This window comes from Otolemur garnettii, unplaced genomic scaffold (assembly GCF_000181295.1).
Source record: "Otolemur garnettii isolate 467f Iridium unplaced genomic scaffold, OtoGar3 scaffold00006, whole genome shotgun sequence".
Taxonomy (NCBI): domain Eukaryota; kingdom Metazoa; phylum Chordata; class Mammalia; order Primates; family Galagidae; genus Otolemur; species Otolemur garnettii.
In genome coordinates this window covers 12,780,083-12,803,423 of record NW_003852401.1, presented here as the reverse complement: position 1 = coordinate 12,803,423, position 23,341 = coordinate 12,780,083, and the positions used below count along the sequence as shown (strand labels likewise).

At 32.8% G+C, this 23,341-nt stretch overlaps 1 protein-coding gene across 2 annotated transcripts in view; it reads right to left on the bottom strand.

Moving 5' to 3' along the window:
- The window catches only part of ZDHHC21 (zinc finger DHHC-type containing 21), a 57,222-nt gene extending 34,215 nt beyond the window's left edge, over window positions 1-23,007 (bottom strand). Inside the window, exons 1-5 of one of the 2 annotated variants that reach the window (XM_012813453.2) lie at window positions 22,853-23,007; window positions 17,546-17,744; window positions 16,160-16,258; window positions 9,926-10,037; window positions 6,002-6,140 (exon numbers count right to left, since the gene is read on the bottom strand). In XM_012813453.2, the coding sequence (XP_012668907.1) occupies window positions 6,002-6,140; window positions 9,926-10,037; window positions 16,160-16,258; window positions 17,546-17,699 (504 nt within the window). In that variant the 5' untranslated portion in view covers window positions 17,700-17,744; window positions 22,853-23,007. The remainder of the gene's footprint in view (window positions 1-6,001; window positions 6,141-9,925; window positions 10,038-16,159; window positions 16,259-17,545; window positions 17,745-22,852) is intronic. The other variant, XM_023508855.1, reaches the window with a different exon arrangement.
- Between the last annotated feature and the right edge of the window lie 334 nt (window positions 23,008-23,341).

The following is a 23,341-nucleotide window of genomic DNA, read 5'->3' as shown; positions in this document are numbered from 1 at the left end:
CAGTTTTTCAGCTGAGACCCCCAAAGGACTACAGGCTAGGAGAAAGGCAAACTGAAACTAGTCCTTCACAAAGACAAATCCAACCACCATAAATCCTTACAATGTAGCAATAAACGCAATAAATGTCATCTTCCAAAGAACTGCTATATTAAGACTAATGTTCTACTACTTAACATTATAAATACTTGTTTTGCAAAACCTTGGTTGAATCAAGATAAGCTTTCTGATAGCTTTTCCAAAAACAAACAAAGAAAAGAGTCAATCACATATGGAGAAAGAAAAAAAAAATACATCAACCAGATTTCCTACAGTTTGTCATAAAAGGCCAATTCTGCAATAAAAACTTACCAGGCATATCAGACAACAGAGTAAAATATTTAAAAAATCCAGGCATGTCAGAAGATAGGGTAAAACAGTAAAACCTCTATAAGCTGACTACACAAGAGACAGTAACAAACTGGTCAACATATGGAGGTGATCAACATAAAGAACTAAGCCTGCTGCACTGATACATACATGTGGTGCATGTCCAGTCTATAGAAATTGGGTCAACTTAAGGAAGTGGTCAATGTAGGGAAGTGGTCAACTATGGAGGTTCTATTACATTTAGGAATTAAGGGACAGGAAAACACCCACAAGGAGATCACAAATTAAAGTTATCAGATGCAGACATTAACATAACTTTGATCAAAATGCTCAAAAAAATAGATAGCAAAATGAAGAATTTCAGAGAAGTGACCTATGGGGGGAGATAAATGAAATTCTAAGAGTTAAAAATATAAGCGAATTAAGAACTCAACAGAAGAATTTAACAGTAGATTAGACAGAGCAAAGGAGCTGATTAGTCAACCACAAGATAGGTCAATAGAAAATATCCAGATTACAGCATGGGTCAGGGAATAAAGAACGCAAAATATATGCAGTGAAATAAAACCTCATGTATATATAATTAGAATCATAGAATTCTGAGATAAAAATTTGGGCCAAAAAAAAAAAAACATTTGAAGTGACATTTCATGATTTAAGAATGACATTAGGTCACAGATTCAAGACATTACAGAAATTCTCCAACAGGAAAAGTGCAAAGAAAACACCACTGAAGCACCCCACAGAATCACAAAATAAAAAGACAAAAAAAAGGAGAAAAAAACCTAAGAAAGGAGCTACAGAAAAATACACATTTCAATGGAGTAACAATAAGACCAACAACTGACTTTATAGCAGAAATGATGGAAACCATGAAAAAGTGGAATAAAATCTTTTTAAAACTGAAAGAGTAACTGCCAACCTATAATTCTGTGCAAACAATAGATTCTTCAAATATTAAGAAGAAATAAAAAAAATTTTCAGGTGAATCTAAACTGGAAAAAATTGTTCAACAGACTTGTTCTAAAAGGCAGAAAAAAATAAGCCCAGGGATGGCTTAATAATGTATGAAGACACAAAGGACTAGGAAAAGCAATGATATATGAACAACTCAAAATGCATAGTGACCATATTTAACATATAACATATGTAATATCACAACACATAATGTATGAGCAACAATATCTTGTCATGTGATTTAGTTCTGCATCTAGTTTATATCCCACAATACCAAAGGTGACGATCACAGGGGGCATTCTAAAGCCACTGCATTCATTTGGTGGGCAATATGAAAGTAGTAACTTATATTGGACTGCAAATATATCAAGGAAAAATGTTTTCATTTCTGGGAAAATTATAAAAAGAAGAATAAAAGCCATCACAAGGAAAAAAAAGGAAATTTTTTCTAAGTTTAAAATTCCAAGGTAGGCAACAAAAGGAGAAAAATAGCACCAAAGAACAGAATGGTTAAATAGAAAATAAACAGAAAGATGACAGAGTTAATACCGGTTACACTCAATAAAAATGGACTAAATATTTCAAATTGAAAGACAAAAATGAGATGGAGACTTTACCTCTTTCATGTTTACATGGATGGAGCTAGAAAATGTTCTTCTTAGCAAAGTATCTCAAGAATGAAAGAAAAAGTATCCAATGTACACAGCCCTATTATGAAACTAATTTATAGCTTTCATAGGAAAACTATAACCTAATTATAGCCTTAGAATATGGGGAGAGAGGGAGAGGGGAGAGGAGGGAGGTGGATGGGTGGAGGGAGGGAGATTGGTGGGGTCACCTCTATGGTTTATCTTACAATGGTACAAGTGAATCTTTCTAAAGCAGAGTATGAATGTCTTAACTAAGAAAATGACATGAAGGCTATGTTAACCAGTTTGATGAGAGTATTTCAAATTGTATATGAAAATACCACACTGTACACCGTGATTGCATTAATGTACACAGCTATGATTTAATGAAAAAAAAACAGACAACTCAAAAAATGATAAACTTAAAAAAAAATAGAAAGACAAAAATCAAATTGAGAACATAAGAACTAAAAAAGGTTGAAAGGAAAAAGAAAAAGTATGAAAACACTAATCAAAACACAGCCACTACAGCTAAACTAATAGGAAAAATGATACCCACTTTAAAATAAGAATCATTAATACAAATAAACAGGTACATTGTATAATGATAGGAGTTGTCAATCCACCATGAAAACATAACAATTCTAAGTTTGTATGCACCTAGTAATACCACATCAAATTCTCAATATCTAAATCAATGAAATAACTAGCATTCATTTCAATGTATATTGAGTGACCAAAAATTTGTTTGCTTCAGATCCTGATAATAGTTGAGCCTATATAAATGATAAAATACTTCCTCCAATTTTAGTTCTGATTCTGGTCCTAGAATTTAGCTTTATTCCACAAAATTTAGAAAAAAGTGCTGCCAATAAACATCTGTTTATGTTTAAATTTGTCTAACAAAAATGATCTTTTCTTTTATTGGGCAACATCATGGTAAATCCCTCCTCTCCATATACCTAACTTGATTATGTATGAATCACTTCATTTACACAGAGACTATTATCTTAAACAATAGATATGCAGATGATCTTGGAAATATCATAACATATCCTCTTTGAGTTTCTCATTCATCGCCCCTAAGATGATGGCAATTATAAAAGCACCCCACTTAATACAACAATGACACTATAAGGCATAACAGGCTAAAAGAACAAACACTACTCAGCACTATTACACATAAACTGTCAGATGCCTAGGATTATTATAATTTACTACTTATTACTAAAGTAGCTTTAATTACAACAAATATAGACTAATTATTTTTCGTTTGGTAATCCTATTGACTAACATAATGAAGACTGCAAAAAAGTCATCTGCATTGCTTCTACAATTGACTGCTCTAAAGAAAATCCGGTTACCTTTCAAAGTCCAAGTTGTATTCACTTTGAATATATTGTCTTCCTAGTATTTTAAATCTCGTAATAAACTTTTACAATGTTGCTGGTCTTTTTTTTTTTTTAACATTCAGTATGAATGCAATATACACACACAACGTATATATAGAGTGTATATATATTCAAATATAACCTATAACTAGTTTCTCCATTTAAAAACTGATTCTTTCTCTAACTTCCATTAATGTTTCCAGTTTCTATCATTCATTTGGAGAGGCTAATCAGTTTGTCCCTAGGCAGACATCAATCTCCCTGTAATAAGCAGTTACTCTAAAATGGTCTACAAATTCTTCCAAAGAAAATTGCTCCCTTCTTCTGGGAGATTTCACTAAAATCAAATTTAAAGTTTAATGTCTATCATATATGAGGTACTTGAATATATATTATCTCATTCAATCACAGTACTAACCACAACTTAGTAGATGAAATTACAACTCAGAAAGTCTCAACAATGTGTGAAAGGTTATACATGTAATAAGAAAACCTGGGTTTTGATCCCAGGTGTGCCTTTTTACAAAGCCACGATCTCTCCACTATCAGGGTTTGATAACATAAAGTGCCAGATAGTTAGTATTTTAGGCTTTGCAGACCATACAGTCTTTGTCACAACTACTCAACTCTGCTGCTGTAGCATAAAAGCAGCCATGGATAATACACAAATGAATGAGAGTAGCTATTTCCTGTAAAACTTTATTAACAAAAACAGGTAGGGGCTTAATTTAATCCAAAGCCCATGGTTTGCCAATCTCTGTACTACATTACAACGTGTTGCCCTATATAAATTATAAAATACTTTCTTTAGAAAGCCTCTGTTAATTTTTCACTAAGACCACTACATTTTCTTTCCCTCACTTTTTAAAAAATTATAACCTCAGTCCTACAAGGTCCAATTTTATTTTAATGCTTTTTTTATTAGGTTCAATTATCTGAAACAGGTTACTCCAGGAATTATGTACAATCTTTTACGTATTCTAACTATAATGCCAATTATATCAGAAATTAAATCTATAAATAAGACAAAATATCTCTAAAACTATAGTACAAGCACAGCGGTTCTCAACCTGTGGGTCAAGGCCCACAGGAACTGTATTAAAGGGCCATGGCATTTGGAAGGTTGAGAACCACTGTACTAACATGTACTATATTCTCATCATGAAAATGTTAAACACCTGTATTTAAAATTCTCCCTTTGGAATTTTTTTCAGTCATTAGCATCTAATTTTAATTGCTCAGTAACCGTAACTACGACAAGCCCCACTAATATATTTAGCAGAGCAACAACAGCAAATATCCTCTTTTGATTATTCAAAATAATCATGTATGCTTAAAAATACAAACACATGAAACTTTCATCCCAAAATGAAACTGTAAATACCACCATTAACTTTATTTTTCAACATATTTAAAGAGCTATACACTGGTATAAATAAGAAAAATTTCCTTCCTCGTGAGAGGTATTATTCTTGTTCCCCCATCTCCCAACTTGCACCCTTATGTGGATACTTATACATTCTCTGCTTCTCTCTCTCTCTTATACACACACACACACACACAGATAGTATCTTACAAAACACAATCTGAGTCCAAATAAATGGAAAATATAAGTCAAAAAACATACAAGATCACCTTGAAATTCCAGCTCTACAGCTAAAACCAGTGAATAATCACTTCCAAGCTTTGTGGCTCTTATTTTACCTCTATTAGTCTCTGTTTTCCTCATTCTGAGGTGGAGGAAAGAATTGTACCCACTTTGTATGGTTGCTGTGGCCACTAGGGTGAGAATGAAAATGAGATGCCCATAGCACAGTGTTGACATATAGTCAAGGAATCAAAAATCACCGCCACCTATCACCATTTTGGGGAAGTATTAACATCTACTGAAGTTCCTCTACAAAATAGGAAAACATCGTCTCAAATGGTATATACATAGGATAACTTTTAAAAGCATCTGCAAATTTATCTTATCACTATTGTTAAAAGTCAGGGGTGGTGGTAGTCCTCTTTCTCAAGAACATAATTATTCCCTTAAAAGCCTTTAAAAATTAAACTAATTCTGCTGGGCATCACCATGCCTATAATCCTAGCACTCTGGGAGGCTGAGGGAGGCCAATTGCTGGAGCTCAGGAGTTCAAGACTAACCTGAACAAGAGTGAGACTCCATCTCTACTAAAAATAGAAAAACTGAGGCAAGAGGATCACTTGAGCCCAAGAGTTTGAGGTTGCTGTGAGCTATAATGATGCCACAGCACTCTACCCAGGCCAACAAAGTCACACTCTGTCTCAAAATAATAATGATATAATAAAATAAAATGTAACAAACAAGAAAATGATTAAACTAATTCTATGTTTTATTCCAGAAAAAAAAGTTAACACTTTCCTTTTGTTTTTCATTATCTTACATATTTTTAAACCAAGGCACATATATTAAAAGATAGAATATGTTGATCTCTAAAGAAATCCACTAATAAATAATCATAAATGAATTTGGTTAAAAGGCAACGTTAGACTAAGATCTACTTTCTCAATCCAAATGTATTTTTAAATTCAATAATGTGGGGGTTGTTTTTAATCTTTTACACTTAAAGGAGTCACATGATAATAACTAGTGCTGTAGTTGTGCTAACATTAGTGGATATAAACATTTCTTACCAAATTACGCTTTTTTAGTGGAAGAAAATAGTAATAGTGGCAGAAAGAAAACATCAGTGCGTAGGAAGTAAGAAGTTCAGTGTAGAAACACAATTGCAGAAAAAGCCAATGATTATCTTCACCAACACAATTGTTAATCCTGAAGAAAAAAATGAAAAAGAAACAATTACTTTAAACTTTAATGAGATGCTCATCTCAGGATCTCTAAGAGAAACATAAACACAAATGACTTCACATATGCTTAACTTCCTGGAGACACACTAAAGCCACTCAAACCTAAAAGAACCCTGCACAAAGAAAACATAAATATAGGCCATCCTACATCTGTAAAGCACTACTTTACAAAGGAAGTCCATGTGTATGATGCTCCTTCAATTCACAAGAACCTCAACCCAGTTACGCAGGAAGAGCAGACGGTAGTCTCCTTGTCACATGACATGGAAACACAAAGAAAAGAGTTAAGCCACTAGCCAAGAGATGTACAGTTAGTAAGTACAGGGGCCAAGATAGCGAGAACTATCTTTTTGTAGTTTTCTAATGTACTTTTCCTGTACATTAATTACTCTTCCATACGGCATTCTAGCTGTGGACAGCAATTTGAATGCTCTAAGTAAAACGGCTTAAACTTGCCACTCTGACATAACTGATGAGCCTTCGCAATTTTTTTACTTTAAAAATCCTGGTTGCTGAAAATAAAAATGTATTCAAAAGTATCTATAAACACTTAGAGCCATAAAGAAAGATGGAGACTTTACCTCCTTCATGTTTACATGGATGGAACTGGAAAATGTTCTTCTTAGCAAAGTATCACAAGAATGGGGAAAAAAGTATCCAATGTACACAGCCCTATTATGAAACTAATTTATACCTCTCAAATGAAAGCTACAACTTAATACTAGCCTAAGAATATGGGGAGGGGGTGGGGAAGGGAAGGAGAGAAGGGCGGATGGGTGGTGGAAGGGTGACTGGAAAGATCACCTATATGGTCTGTCTAACAAGGGTACAAGTGAACTTTTCTAGAACTAGAGTATAAATGTTTCAACACAATAACTAAGAAAATGACATAAAGTCTATATTTAAAAAAAAAAAGCACTTAGAGCCAGACTTCTACTGATACAACAGTGAATTATAGGAAAATGGATTGATGCTATAATCCAAAAATGTTTAAGGTCACTTTAAATAGAGTATTTTATTGTTCCAATTTGTTATACTCAAATTTTCAAAGTATTTTAAAATGCTAGCAAAAAGCCCTAGTTCAAAACTACAAATTACCTTCCTTAAGTGTTTTCATTTCAAAATGGCATTAAACTGTCACTGAAAAAAAAGAAAAAGATTTATAACAGGCCCCAGTTCTAACTTAAAATTGTTCTTTGTAAAGTGTGTCATCATACTATTTTTTAAACTGAAGCACAGACGTGAAATGAAAAATCTTGCAGAGGCATGTCTTAGACTTAAGAACACGTGTTTTGTAAACAAGAAAATTTTACTGTTTTGTTATCTGCAAGGAGGGCTATAAGAGAAGTGGGCTTATGTACGCACTCAAAAGCGCTCCTTAACAGTCGTGGCATAAAAGATGACTTGTCCTTGTCCCATCCTTCCTGTCCCCCAAAGTTTGAGAAACAACTGCTCTGATTACAGCATTCTTAACCAGAGAACTGTCCTCAATCTCTAAATATGTAAGATTCTTTCTATAACATTTAAACTACTTAGAAAGAATGTTCAGAGCAAGAAATATAGAAAACTGAGAAATTTGAGAATTAACCTCCAAATCTAAAGCTCTTAAGATACTACAGTTTCTCAAAACATCAAAAATTCTCCTTGCTTCCAATGTAACCTTTTTATTTCCTTTACCCTCTGAACATCTCAGAGGTGCTCCATTAGGAAATTCATTCATGAACATTCTTAAATCTATTTAGGTCCCTTATCTACCCTCCTTTCTGATCTTCCAATCTTTCTACTTTCCCTTCCCTTCTACCTAAGTTGACTAAAAGTATGAAAGCAAAAGGCCCAGAAACAGAGAAATCATACCAGTATTAGAATTCAGGTTAAATAGGACTTTACTTGGTAACCAACAAGGCCATATCCCTTAAAAATAAACAAATATCACTAGTCTCTACAAAAACATTTCCTAGTGGATTGTCTTTTTAAGCCATTGCATTTTTTTTTTTTTTTTGCAGGCTTTGGCCAGGGCCGGGTTTGAACCCAGCACCTCTGGTATATGGGGCAGGCACCTGACTCCTTTGAGCCACAGGTGCAGCCCAAAAACACTGCATTGTTTTGAAAGGAAGCATAAATATCCAACTGTACCACGAACATTTATGGTTTTAGTTAATCAGAAACACTACTATAAAAAGAGCTCAAAATTAAGTTTTTCAGTGTATTTACCATTTATCTAAATACATGTTTTGTCTAACTTTTTAAACTATATTACTATTGTTATGGAAAATAGATCACTGAGATTTTACTTGGGAATTTGTTTAAATGCAAGGCACACTTTTTGAATACCAACTCTATGTCATATTCTATGCTATCTGGTTGACAGATTTAGACAATTTTTAAAACTTTTTCTATAGTAACAAAGTGCTTTTATCTAAAAATGCTCTTATTTTTTCCTAATCTCAGGACTTTACCTTATTTTTAAGTAATCAGCTTAGAGTAAAAACCAAATTTCCTTTAAAAGTTTAGTAATTAGGCATGCTATCAAAGTAAGTTATCAAAAATAAGGGAAATTCTAAATTGATTAGCATTATTAGACAAAGATAAATTCTTCATAAATCAAATTTAGATAAACGTAGTAATAAATTTAAGAAGGCTATTATGGGCTCAGCACCCATAGCTCAGTGAGTAGGGTGCCAGCCACATACACCAAGGCTGACATATTCGAGCCAGGTCCAGGCCTGCTAAACAACAATGACAACAGCAACAACAAAATAACCAGGCATTGTGGTGGGAACCTGTAGTCCCAGCTAATCGGGAGGCTGAGGCAAGAGAATCACTGAAGCCCAAGAGTGTGAGGTTCCTGTGAGCTGTGATGCCACAGTACTCTACTGAGGGTGACATAGTGAGACTCTGTCTCAAAAATTAAAAAAAAAGAAGTCTATTGTGCAGTTAACTTTGCATATATACATACACGTGTGTACAAACAAATACTATATATGTGTATATAGATCTGTTTGTAAAGTGCTATGCTATACCAGTTTAAATATTTATACAGAGATCCAATGCTAGGAAAACAGAATTAAATACAATATCTTCTTCACAGATTTTTGTGACAGCTTTGAAATGAGATACAATACAGAATCCTCACAGCATTTGTTCTTAAAAATTCTATTTTTCAACTGAACATTTTCTTTAATATTACAAGAGAGCCCCCTATTGACCAAAAATGTTAGGTGTTTAGCAGACTCTGCAAATTACTACTTATGTAAATCCAACATGCATGCAATGCTTATACACATAGTCAGTAAATAACACTTTAAAAGGCTTCAGCGGTGAATGGGAGTTTATCAGGGTATTTGAAATATGTTATTAATTAAGAAAAATGGAAAAGGGACAAACTTGGATGTAGATAGTTTATCATGACCCGAAATAGCTACTATTTACATACTTCCTACTTGTCCTCCTGTACTAAAGGTTTTACATACATTGCCTCATTTAATACAAGCACATTAGTCCTTTAGTACATTTGGTTGCATGTAAATTCTTAGTTTTCTACTCAAATCTCTCCTTGTTAGGAAAGATAGGATCTCCGTGGAAAAATGACTTTGGGAGTTGACAGAATCATCTGATCAAATAAAGATATCCTTATTCAGATTTTTTAAAAGTTGCATAACTTTATTGTAACTTTTGTCTAAAGCTAAGTACTAAGATTCACTTTTACCACTTTTTTGTTTCTAAAAGTAAATTTTTGTTTTCTCTTCTTACCATGGACAGTGATGATCCATTCTCCTCACACAGTGGCCACAGCGGCTGCAGTGATGGGAACGCTTTGGTCTCATCAAATTACACTTGTTACATAATTCCCAGAACTCTCTTTCTAGAGAAGGAAATTAAAATCCTTTTAATGAAGGCAAATGAATAACATTGAAATTTAGCAAGAACTATTTAGAAGATTTTATAGGAAGTCTTCTGTATATATCTCTTAATAGATTTTTCTTCTAAGCCTCCAGTATAAACGTGCTTGCATAAATATGGCTGTTCTATTTTATGTATACCTCCTTTTGTATTTTTCTAATATTAAACATTGAAAAACAAGAAACTGTTTTTATAGTCAAAAAAAGGGACAGAAAACAGTGTACCTGGGTTTTGGACATGTTGCAGGAATGTAAGTAAAATCAAATGTAAGTTCAACCAAATAGTTATATTAAAATAGAATTTCATGTAAACAAATTAATTTCTAGAAATTTTATTTTTAAAGGCTTTAAAGAAGAAATAAGGCTAAGTCCTGATTTTCCTAAAACATTTAATTTTTTAAGTATCAGTAGATTCATTTGGAACCTGCACGGGAGCAGGTTGAAGAAGGATGGCACATGAGTTTAAGAGCTATCAGAGTAGTCTCAGGAGTGAAGAAGATGGTAAGAAGTATTACTTATTGCCTAAATGAAGGCAAATGAGTGACACTGAAATTTAGCAAGAACTATTTAGACAATTTTACAAAATTATGAACTATTGCCAAGAAGCAATTCCTCTAGCCCATAGTGAAAAAGCACACAATTAAGTTCTGTGCTAATAATATGAAGTTTGCATGTGCAAAGAGAAAAGGCGTTTGTTTTCTTTATAAATTGCTTTTTAGTCAGATCCAGAAAAACTAAGCATCATATCCAAGATGAGACAATTGCTTTATTATACAAAATACATCCGTTTAATATTTGTTGAAATTGAATTCTACTTTTACAAAATTCTTAAATTTTTTATTACTTTTGTTTAACCTACCCTATAATCTTATTAGTGTATTCAGAATGGGACCTCAGCACAATAGCAGGTGATCCCTAAATGCTTGCTGAACTGGGAAAACTTTAAAATTCTAAAAGAAGAAAGATTATTAATAAATGTAAAGAAGGTAATGGTGGGTACCATTCAATTTCCTAAAATGGTATCCTATTTAAATTCTATTATTTCAGTTCAATGGCCAGGAGTAACATCAACATATGGAATTTTATATAGTAAAGTGTTAGGAAAACATTCTGCTATACGTGTCTCTGAAGAAACATATATCAAATTAATTGTTCTAATAATATTAAAGTTGGGAAATTAACACTTAAAATCTCTTTTTAAAAGAAAAGTCCTTTTTGATTTCTTACGGTTCTTATTTTAATGAAAACAAATCATGTGAGAAAGCAACAATATTAGGTTAATTTAGATACAGTTATACTAGCATGATGAACTATAATTGAAATGGAAACCCATTAATATGTAGTGCATTATGATGTTACAAGCATATAATTTTTTTCCCCACTTAGATCAATGCTCCCAAGCATCTCAATGTTAAAACACTGAATTAACACATCTCTATGAAGACAGACAGACAGGAAGGAGACTTTCCACAGGCCAATGTTCGCAAAAAGGCAACATAAAAACTTTGCTTGTAAATCAGCCCCTTAAAACGTAAATACAGTATTCTAGAGAATAAATTCATTTCATACCTAAAATGTCTATGTGTCCTCAGAAGAGAAGAGAGCATTTGGCTATAGTCAAAGCAACCCCATAATTCTGTAGTCTCGACCACAGATTGGCTGCAGGCAAATCCAACCCACCACCTGTTTTTGTATGATCTGTGAGCTAAGAATAATCTTTATGATTTTAAATCATTGAAAAAAAAAAACACAATCATTTGTGTGATGTAAAAATCCTATGAAATTCAGATTTCAGTGTCCACAAAGTTCTATCTGTTATGTCCACTCATTTACATATCATCTACAGTTGCTTTTATGCTACCATGGAAGAGCTGGGGAGTTATGACAGATACCGTATGGCCCATCAAACTGAAAATACTATCAGGCCCTTACAGTAAAGAATAGTTTTCGAGTCTGGTCTGGACACAAATTTGTTTAAAGAAAGAACGTAAAACATTTCTTTAGCTAAAGTGAATATAACTACAGAAGTATCTGAAATGAGAAAAACCTGTAAGAACTCAGTTTCATACGCATGCACAGGCACATATATCCCTATGTGTTCAGGGCACAAAGAAGAAATCACTACCTTAAAATTCTAGAAATTCAATTAGTCATCTATAATGTGTTTTTATCTTTTGCTTCAAGGAAAAAAAAATCCACCCATCTTTATATACCCTACACATCTATAAAGTATTTTCCCCTTTTCCTTTTCTTCCTCAGGGTTTACTCATATCCAAATAGGATCTTGGTGACTGACACATGTTGATGATTGATGATTACCGACGCGGTTTTGTACTAGTCATCTAATAAAATAAAAGCCTATGGAAAAGAAAATTCAACTTATACTGTATGATAGCTATAGAAAAATAAAAAGCTAACGCAAATACTCAGCCTGATTAGGGCAGCATACTGGAAGCCTCACGAAGAACAGTGTGCTGCCTCCCAAATCCTCCCTGCTCTTAAAACTTATCTCTGTGTCTTTATTATTTTCTAACTATTTCTAATAATTTCAATCAGTCTTTCTGCCCCACCAAGCACTGGAAGGAGACCCATAGCTAGGGTGACCAGATTTTAACATTTGTAAAGCAGGACAGGGGACGGGGCAGGGCAGGGCCTGACAACAATGCAAACTTTGATAAGCAGTTCTCGATAATCACTTCTCAACAATTATTTGTTATTATTACAGTTTAACATTATAAAATTAACAAAAATAATATAAAACTCATATCCTGGCAAAATAGCCACATGGCAGCTGAAAACTGTATATTCCCTTCCTGTTCTCCCGCCCGTTTATGCATTCTTCGAGACTTTTTAAAAACGCCACGGGATGCAGGACAAATTGTTAAAAAGCGGGACTGTCCTGCCGAAAGCGGGACGTCTGGTCACCCTACCCATAGCATGTTTGGGGCTGGTCTCCCTGACAATATTCTTTAAAAAATCAGAAGGAATATTTTACTCTGTAACACTATGTCAAAAAATGGCTCTAGTAATGGCAAAAACACTGATGTCAACAAGCAAGGTAAGAACTTGATAAAAAAAAAAATGTACTAAAGTTGACTATGGTGATGGCAGCACAACTCTGTAAATATATTATAAGCCATTAAATTATATTTTTAAATAGGTAAATCATATAGCATATAAATTATGCTCAATAAAGCAGATTTATTTAAAAATTAAGAGCTTGAATAAAATTATTTCATAAAATGTAAAAGAATAACATTTCTAACTTAAGGCATTATTTTATATTTGTTATTTCAAATATGTGTGTGAATAATATAAACACATAGCAATTTCATTTGGCTATTTCATCTATATGCCCAAAGGTTTATAAAATTAAATTCTGGGGATCTTCTTGTGAGAAAATGGAAAATTTTCTTACATTCAAACGCCTTATATTTAGTGGGCAACATATCTACTTAATGTCATTCGGTTTGAACAAAAATCAAAGGCATGTAAAATATTTCAGAGTAAGTCAATAAAAAATGGTTAAAATCATGAAAGAATTAGGGCTTCAAATTTCCTTTTCTGAAGAAATACATAAAACTTTTCAACCTTCAAACATTTCTGTACAAATAACTTCATGCTATAGTTTTGATTGTTTAGTTACACTATATTATTTTTCACTGTTAAAATTTTGTATTTTTTTAACTAAGTTAAAATCGCAAACGAACCAGGTAACCAACACCAAAAAGTACATGAAGATTGAAATTTATCCCATAATCATAGCAAAGGTGAATAAAGAGCTAAAATTGACAATCTGTACATAGATCCATGGTAGAAAGGTGACAGAGACAACAATCTGGGTCTTCTGGGTGTCACGCCACCTCTATACCAACCTGTATGATTCAGGAAGATAATCTGCACTCCTGACCACCCAGCCCACCCGCCTCGTAAAATCACCATGAGGATCATCTGATATGAAATAACAAAAGACTTTGGAGAAACATTAAAATGTGATAGATAAATCTATTTTTTTCAATTGGGTAAAAGGGAAGTTTCCTGGACTTAGAGAAAAAAAAAATTGGCCACATATCAACTGAGACAAGATATCATACTGACATCCACACACTCAACAATACACCACAGTGTCCTCCATCACTACAGTCTACAAACTAAAAGTAACACAGTGTATGTGGACTCAGGCTCACAGATTTAGTTTATTTGGTGCTCAGTAGTGTCAGGAGCATGTACATGCATTTAAATGTCTGACTACTGCAAAGAGTTCATCAAAAATGGGTCCTGAGTTAGAAAAAACTTGCTTCTTAGATTTTCTGGGACCACTGGATTTTATAGGTGAAGTAGATAACATACACATGCAATAATTTAAAGAGTTTTTGGCTAAGCAAATTGGGAAGAAGAGGTATTCTATTCAGACTACAGAGTGACACCCTCCCCAACCGGGCCATAACACATGCACCCACACAAACTATTAAGCAACAATGCTACTATTTCTATACATTAATAAGAGCTAAATATTCAGCCAGGCACAGTGGCTCACACCTGTAATCCTAGCACTCTGGGAGGCTGAGACATGTGGATTGCTTGAGCTCAGGAGTTTGACACCAGCCTGAGCAAAAGCAAGACCACCATCTCTAAAAATAGCCAGGAGTTGTATTGGGTGCCTATAATCCCAGCTACATAGGAGGCTGAGGCAAGAAAATAACTTGAGCCCAAGAGTTTGAGGGTGCTGTGAGATATGACACCACGGCACTCTACCAAGGATGACAAAGTAAGACTCTATATCAATAAATAAATAAATATTCAATATAATGCTCAAAATGTCTATAGCTACATAAACATCAGTGTAATAGTCCGATTTAACCTCTAAATTTGCAAGGCCAAATGAGCCCCTTCAGTGATGGGTCATGAAACACAACAATCAGGATTTAAGAGAGTCTCTCTAAGTGACTAGTCACTTAATCTAATTTCATGAGGAATTAATACTTTGGTTCCCAAACTTTGCTACACATTGAAATCATCTAGGTTCTTTCAAAAATACTGATACCTGACTCCTACCCTCAAGCATTCTAATTATATGGGGTGTGACTTAAACCTGGATATTAAGAGTTTTAAAAGCTCCCCAGGTGATTCTAATGTATAGCAAGTTTGGAAGCCACTAAATTACTATAAAAAGAATTCTGCTTCTATAATATACTTCATAAACACATAAATGTCTTACTAGAAGAAAGTACAGAGTTCTCAAAGCTTATCTAGCAATCAAAAAGTGAGACTCAAAGAGGAAAGAAGATAAATGAAGTTGTGCTATACCTGTATGTAATACAATTAGCAATACATTTTCTTTTTCTTTTGAGACAAAGTCTCAAGCTGTCTCCCTGAATAGAGTGCCGTCGCATCATGACTCACAGCAACCTCCAACTCTTGGTCTCAAGTGATCCTCTTGCCTCAGTTTTTTTTTATTTTTAACAGAGACAGGGTCTCGCTTTTGCTCCGGCTGGTTTCAAACTTACGAGCACAAGCTATCCACCTGCCTCGGCCTCCAGCAAAGACATTTTCAATTCATTTTTGTGGTTTGAATGGTTATTATAGAATAGGGTGATCAAAAATCAATTGACACTAGAATAAAAGGTTTGCAAGTTTTTCACTGAATTGTTAGCCCTTGGAGAAATATGGATAATGATATCCATAATACTACAAATATTTACTCCAAGCAATGTTATGTTTATAATGAGGAAAGTGGAAAAATCAAGAAAATTCCTTCATTAAGTAAAAATGCAATTTCTCAGATAATTATGTATCATTCAACAAATATTTACAGAGCATCTAAGTGACAGAGATTCTGCTGGACACTAAGAACATGGTAGTGAACAAATGAAGAAAACAAAACAAAAAATCTACATCTTTACCGGGCTAGTAAAGGTAAACAAGTAAACAAGCAAACTGAAAAGGAGAGCCAGAAGTCAGGAGATGTGGAATTTTAAATAAAGATGTCTAAAAAGAAAAGATATGAGCAGAGATTTAAAAGTGGTCTCAGATGATGTATACAACTAACCTATATTAATAAACTGATAAATCTAGAGTGCCATACCTCCATGTGGAATCTTAGGGTTCTCCGGGAGTCTTCCTGGATCAGTTATTGAGGCCCTCACCAAGGCAACCAGACAAAATATGGCAATGCCATAGAATACTTTAAAATAAATAAATAAACAAATTAGTCACTCATCCATCAAAACACTGTATCAACAAGCATAAAGTTTAAAAATATATATGCTAACCAATACCATCAGGATAAATTTCAAAAGATAAAATGGAAAAATTAAATCACTAATTGATTTTATTCACCAAAAGTACTGCCAAGAGGACTATGTTAGATACTAATTTAAAATATTATTTTGCATGAAACTAAATGATAAACTTATTATAAACCAGATTTCCTATTAACACTGATTCCTGGTCAATAGTGATGTAAATAAATGAGGTCCCTTTTAATTACTACATGTATTATATTTGAAAGGAGCAAAATAACATTTTAAAAATATTCCACAGTTGCTATGTGTATTTGACTTAATACTAAAAAAAAATAAAAATATTCCATAGTTAAACTTTTTCATTAACTGTCTATCTTTAAAATTACTCTGAATCCTTTTTAATGGATCTTAAGATACTTGAGAAGAATTAGAAACTTTTGAATTTTAAGATTAATAACCAGAAAAACAAACTGTAAGGGAAAACAGATTCTGTTACCAGAATTCTATATTTTTAAGTGAATTAATAAGAATGTAAGCATTTGGTTGAGAGCATAAAGAACAACACTTGGCATATGTAAAAGGGAATAATCTGAGTGCTCCATCCTGATCTGACTGCATAGTGTTGGTTAGTTTTCTCACTTGTAGAAACAGAGATTATGTTTTCCATAGCTCTTGTGAGGGCTAAATGAAGGGATATATATTAAAACTGTAAGTTCCATGCACCTGTAAAATATATTATATAGACTAAGTATTTTAATCACAAGCAAGCCATCACCAATTGATAGTAACACAAAATAATTATCCAAAAGTTCAAAGTGTTATCATAAAACTTAATAATCAATAATTTTACTATCATGAAATTCTCATTGCTCCCTACCATTTTCATTCTCAAAACTTCCACGTTTACAATTAAGTACAAAAGAGAAACATTAAAAATACACATAGATAAACAAGTCATCATCATTGTGTCAAGTTTATTTTAAACAGTCTTTATATATTTTGTAGAATTAAATAATTCTGAACATACCATTTTTATCTCACTCTGCAAATAAAGGCCACTCTTTTTTAAAACTTCCATAATTTATCAAATAAGCAAATATTAACAGAACTATTAAAATATCAAGTATATTAAAAGGAAGGTTTTCATAGCCCTATATTCAAAAAGCATTCACAATGATTATAATCTTTAATTATATAAGAAAACAAATAAAAATCCAGAAACTTACTTATTATTAATATGCCTGGAATATGTCCTTCTTCATAGTGAGGAAAGAGGACAATTTTGGGAATTATAACAATATTGTACAACCAGACAAAGACAATCAAACCCATACAGCACCAACCATGTGGGTCAACAACAAAGTGAATCCGAAGACCCATTTTGCGGTCCTATCAGCGCCTGCCAGCCCACAAGGAAAGATGATTCTAAGGATAAGGGAAAAAGAAAAAAAATTACACAGAAAAAATTATTTCATCAAAGCAAAACTACATTTCTGGCAACTACAAAATGGCATTTCTTGGGTTCTCTTTGTATATTTGATGTTTTTAACAACAAATACTTTGAAAACAAAAAGAAGGTTCTGGATATTCAATTTCACCATAATATTCAAATAATTTAATTTCAACTTTTCATTATGAGTTGCTGTCAAGAATATAAATTAGCATTATCTACTGAAGTTAAAACAGAAATCTGTCCTTAACCCAGGAATTCCATGTGTAAACCCAAAAGAAATGAGCACATTATGTCTACTAAAGTAAGAACAAAAATTTTCAATAGCTTTTATCTTAAGACTAATAATCATCCAAGTCAAAATCCTGCTTTTCTTATGGGAGAGAGGTGTATAATCACTGGAAAGAGACGTGGGGAGCCTGTGAGGAGCTAGAGATGTTCTTGACCTGGATGTACTTTGTGTGTATATACAAACATAAACATTCACTGACCCATACACATAAGATTTGTACACTTAAATTTTAAACCACGATAAAATATTTTAAAAATCATTTTGAAAAATTACAATGAAAGGAGAAAATTACAAATTGCTAAAAATATTAAAAACTCATAGAACGAAGCCCTACTAAACATCTCAATGCTTCCAAATCAAGAAGAACTCCACTTAAATGAGGCTTTTTTTGCAGTCATGTATAAACAAATCCAGCCAACAAATTTCCTAATGAGATACTTAAAGAGTATTTCTATACTAACAGTAAAAAAAAAAAGTGACAAAATATATTATACTTGAGCAGATACAATTTACAGAGCTTAAATAAGAAATTACTTACAAGGTCTATGGGATACCTCTTACATAAAACAAAATGGTATAATGATAAACTAGAATAATGGTTCTCAAATCTGTAAGAAAACCAAAATCACCTAGGGAACTCTTCTAAAATACATATACCCAGACTCTATTCTAGATCTACTAAATTGATTCAGCTTTCATAAAGCTCAAAAACCAATAAAATGCTTTAAATGCTCTCCAGGTATCAGATATAGCTTCTAGTACCTAAGAACAACAGGCTATGGAATTCCACTAACACTTTAATATAGCAATGAATTCACCTTAGTTCAAGAAATATTTATCAAACCTCCACTATACATTAGTCACTTGCAAAACACTACAGATACTATGGTGAATAAGACATAGTCTTTGCTTAAAGGAACTAAAAGTGTAAGGGGAAAAAGAATCATAAAAAAGGTTTAATATACTATTTTAAAACTGCACACAAACTTTATGGATACCCTGTATTATAGGATAAGTTCTAGATTTGTGAACAAGATCTTAGCAGTGGCACAGAAGATACTGACTAGTTAAATTAGGGCTTAAGCAAGAATTAAAGCAGTGAGTCTTTCTGATTAATTAGATATTAGGGGTTACAGAGGAAAGAGTCAAGGATGACTCCCAGATTTTCAGCTTATATCCCACACTACTTGATTCTAAGAATATCATCAGTTGAAGAGCCTTAGGGTACCATCACTCAGAGGCCTTGGCCAGTGTTCTTCAAAGCTATAAAATTACTAAAACAAAGAAAAAGTGAATAAGGAATAATTTTAAATGAATACCCCTTTTTCTTTCATACCTAGATCTTGAAAATATTCAGACAGTAAAAAAAAAGATAACTCAATCCCACCCAACAGTTTAAGCCAGATATGGTTCAAGTTGTTACAGTTCTTGTGTAAGAATTCTAAAATAGACAAAGCTCTGAAAAAGTAAAAGTTGAACTTCCTTACCATTTAATTAGAAAAGAAAAGACCAATCAGTACCATTAAAGTGAGGAAAGTCAGAGAGGATAAAGTATGCTATTTAATTTGCTAGGTATCATTATTTTAAAAATTAGAACTCAAATACAAATGGAAAGCTATCTATATAGCTGAAAAAAGAAATATTCAAAAGAATGTTAATTTTTTACAATCAAGGGCTAAAAGAAATGACAAAAGGCTGTCTCTCAGCATGTTCAATATTATTAATTCCATGTACCTTTTTCTTTTAATGTTTCAGTTCTATTCAGGACTAAAAACCAGAACGTGAATTCCAATAATCAAATGGTATAGAGTAATTTCATTACTTAGTTCTAAGTTTATTAACATTGGAAAGAGAAAAGCATACAAGGAGCAAAACAAGTGGCAAAATTATCCAATACTCATTCACTTTTCTCATTTTATTTTATTCTCCACTCCAGAGAAGAGAAAAGATCTCTCACAACAGAAAATACTATATAATGAAAAGTATAGTTTAAAATGTGTCCATTTCTCCTGGATGTGAACACACATAGATGACAAGTTCTAAAAGAAAAAGTATCCCCAAGGAAAAGTGAGCATAGGATAGAAAAACAAAACAGGAAACAAATAAGATGTTCAATATTTGTTTAAATACCTGATTAGTAAAAACTAGTGCCACATAATCCTTTAAATTGGGTTGTAGAGAAGAAAACAGTGGTCTCCCAAGAGCTCCAAATCAGGTTACAACTATAAACGTGTAACTGGTAGAGTGGCAAGATCACTCCACTCAGTTAAATATCTAGCAGGCGTGGCTTAGGGCTGAAGAGAAACTATTACACATCCTGAGCCACAACCAACCTAAACAGGATGCTGTTGCGCAGTCTAGCACTTGTAAAAAGCTAGAGACTCCAGCATATTAATTTGCATGTTAAATGGTGAGCTCTAACTCAAACTTTGATGTAATTAGTGGACAGGTATTCCAACATTTTTTAAGCCTGCTGTCTGGTAACTGAGAGCAGTAACTAATGATGTAAATTACTACAGCACAAACTTTTTAAAAGAAATTATAATTCTACTCTGATAAACTAGAAGTGAGTAAATATGTGTTCGAATTATGCCGATGTAACACCATCTCTCCTTTTTTTGTATTTCCAGCCAGCTGTACAACAATATGTACTTTCCTTAAGAAGAATGGTCAAGTCACTATAAAAAGCCAGTAACAGAAAACAACTATAGGACAGAAAACTGTCACATGGGAATGCAGATTTTAAGAAATCACAAAGTTTAGCTAAAACAATTAATAAGAAATCCAGGCAAACATTTATCGCTAAACTTGTAATTAATCTGACTCTCTACCTAGACAAAGTGGTCGTATTACTGTCCCATGAATATGAAAAATATGTTTCATCACACATTCCTCCTGTCTGAAACGCCCTGCCATACTGCTTACTCTATTTACCACATTTCAACATTAATTTGAATCTCACTCTCCATATAAAATTTTTCCTGGCACCTCCATTCTCAGTGATTTCTCTTTTTCTTCTAAATTTTATTAAAAGGAAAATTATTAGAAGAAAATAATAAGTGGTTTTACAATCTTGGAATGAGAAAAGCCTTTATAGCCAACACCCATAGCCATTTTGGCCACATAAAAAAGCAATATTTCTGAAGCTCGAAACATACCAAAAACAAAGTTAAAAGACAAAGCATCCCTGAAAAAAATGTTACAACACATAATTGATAAGAGGGACAAAAGAAAAATATATAAAGAGACAATTCACAAAAGGAAAAAAATCCAGTGACTAATAATTAGGAAAATCTAAAATAACTGGCATGCTTTTTTCATCCACTGTATTAAAAACCTTTTAGAGAGGCAGATGCTACCCAATGTTGAGAGCGTATGATTCTCATGCACTAATGGTGTGCATGCAAATGAATACAATCATCTTGGGAAGACAATTGGCTATATCAAAATACAAAACCCCTTTACTCGGCAGTTTTATTTTTAGTACTACCTACGAAAGTACTCCTGAGACTGTGTAAGTATATACAAGCACAATCAAAGGTGTACAAGGATATGGCACCTTTTATAATAAACATGGCATATCCTAAATGTCCATGTAGAAGGATGAGAATGATCAAATAAATTATGTCCATAGTGAAAACTATTTATAAGCTAGTACAATAAAAAAAAAAAAAACAAGGAAGAAAAGGAGGCACATCTAGATCTGTATATGACTAATCATGACGTATTGTTGAGTGAATAAAGCAAGTTACACTGGCAAAATCTACAGGAGCTTGGGGTGGACTTTTAACAGAGGTTTTTCTGGGAGAGGGATATATGAGGGAACTTTCTATGGTGCCAATAAAGTTCTATCTCTTTAGATATTTTCAGTTTATACAAATCTGTCAAACCTCAGCAAATGTACCCTTAAGACTATACCTACATGTATACATAAGTGCATTTTGTGGTATATAAATTTACCATAAAAAAGTAAAACAATATTGAACTCTATGATACATACACACACTGCATTATGTAGGAGAGAAATGTATTGATGCTTGCGATTTACTTTAAAACATATCCAAAAAAAATAGTAAAATGGACAGAGATAGATGAATACGTAATGAAGTTCAATAAAATGTTAGTACAGACTCTACATGAAGGAGATTCATATGTTATACAGTAAAATTCTTTCAATGCTTCTGTTTGAAATTTTTGAAAATTAAATATTGGGAGAAGTTTGTATGACATTTTTTGTTAGAAAAAATATATGTATATATGTAAAAGTAATTTCTGTATACCAACCAAGGTATTAATGGTGGTTATCAATGAGCTAGGGGAAGAAAGTATACACTTCCTTATATATTTACATGTTCTTCTAAGTTTATAAACAAATGTATACTTCCAAATTTGACTTTCAACAAACCATAAAATAAAGACGGCCGAAGGAACACCAAACTTGCAAACAAAATGATTAATTTAAGCCTTTCTTTAACACTATGTATTATCCTCATATTAAATGCTTTTAAAATTCGTATTTTTAAAATGCAGTATAAAAGGATCAACTTTAAAGCCATATAGGATATATAAGTCAAAAAGGTGTTTCTGAAACTTATATTATTTACAGATTATCTTTCTCTATGGAAGAAGTCTTAATTAAGAAAACAGGCTTAATTAAAATTTAATATGAAAACTTTATAAACACAAGGTAACTGCATTTACTAATGAATAATTAAGTGCTTCTGAACTCCAAGGACACTACGCCACATGATTCAAAAACATATGACCCTGTAAAATCAAATGCAAACTCACCACTGGGAAATTCACTGAGATGTGTCGTAGTTTTTCTGGTACTTGCATTTAGAGGTTTTCTCTTGAGTCATTCTTTTTTTAAGAAAAGTTACATCCACCAAATGGATCTCTCTTCAATAATAGTTCTCCACAAGAACCTATCAATAGTTTAACAAATAATGATCTCTCACAAAGATAAAAATTATAAGCAGATAAATATTCTAACTGAAAATGCCAATTAAAAAAGTTTTAAATTTAGAATAAAATATATTACTTCATAATATAATAATCATATCCCACCCATCTCCCCAGAATCTGATTACCTCTATACATGAAAGTTCTCTTTTCTGAAACCACCCAATTTCCATAAAAGCAAATAAGCGTCATGTGCCCAGTATTAGAACTTCATCAAAATTCCTTGACCACAAATTACAAAATGACAACACATTCTGCACAACTGCTAAACAGAGAAGAGTTTAAAGTACAAGTACAAAACCATTATAGGAGGAC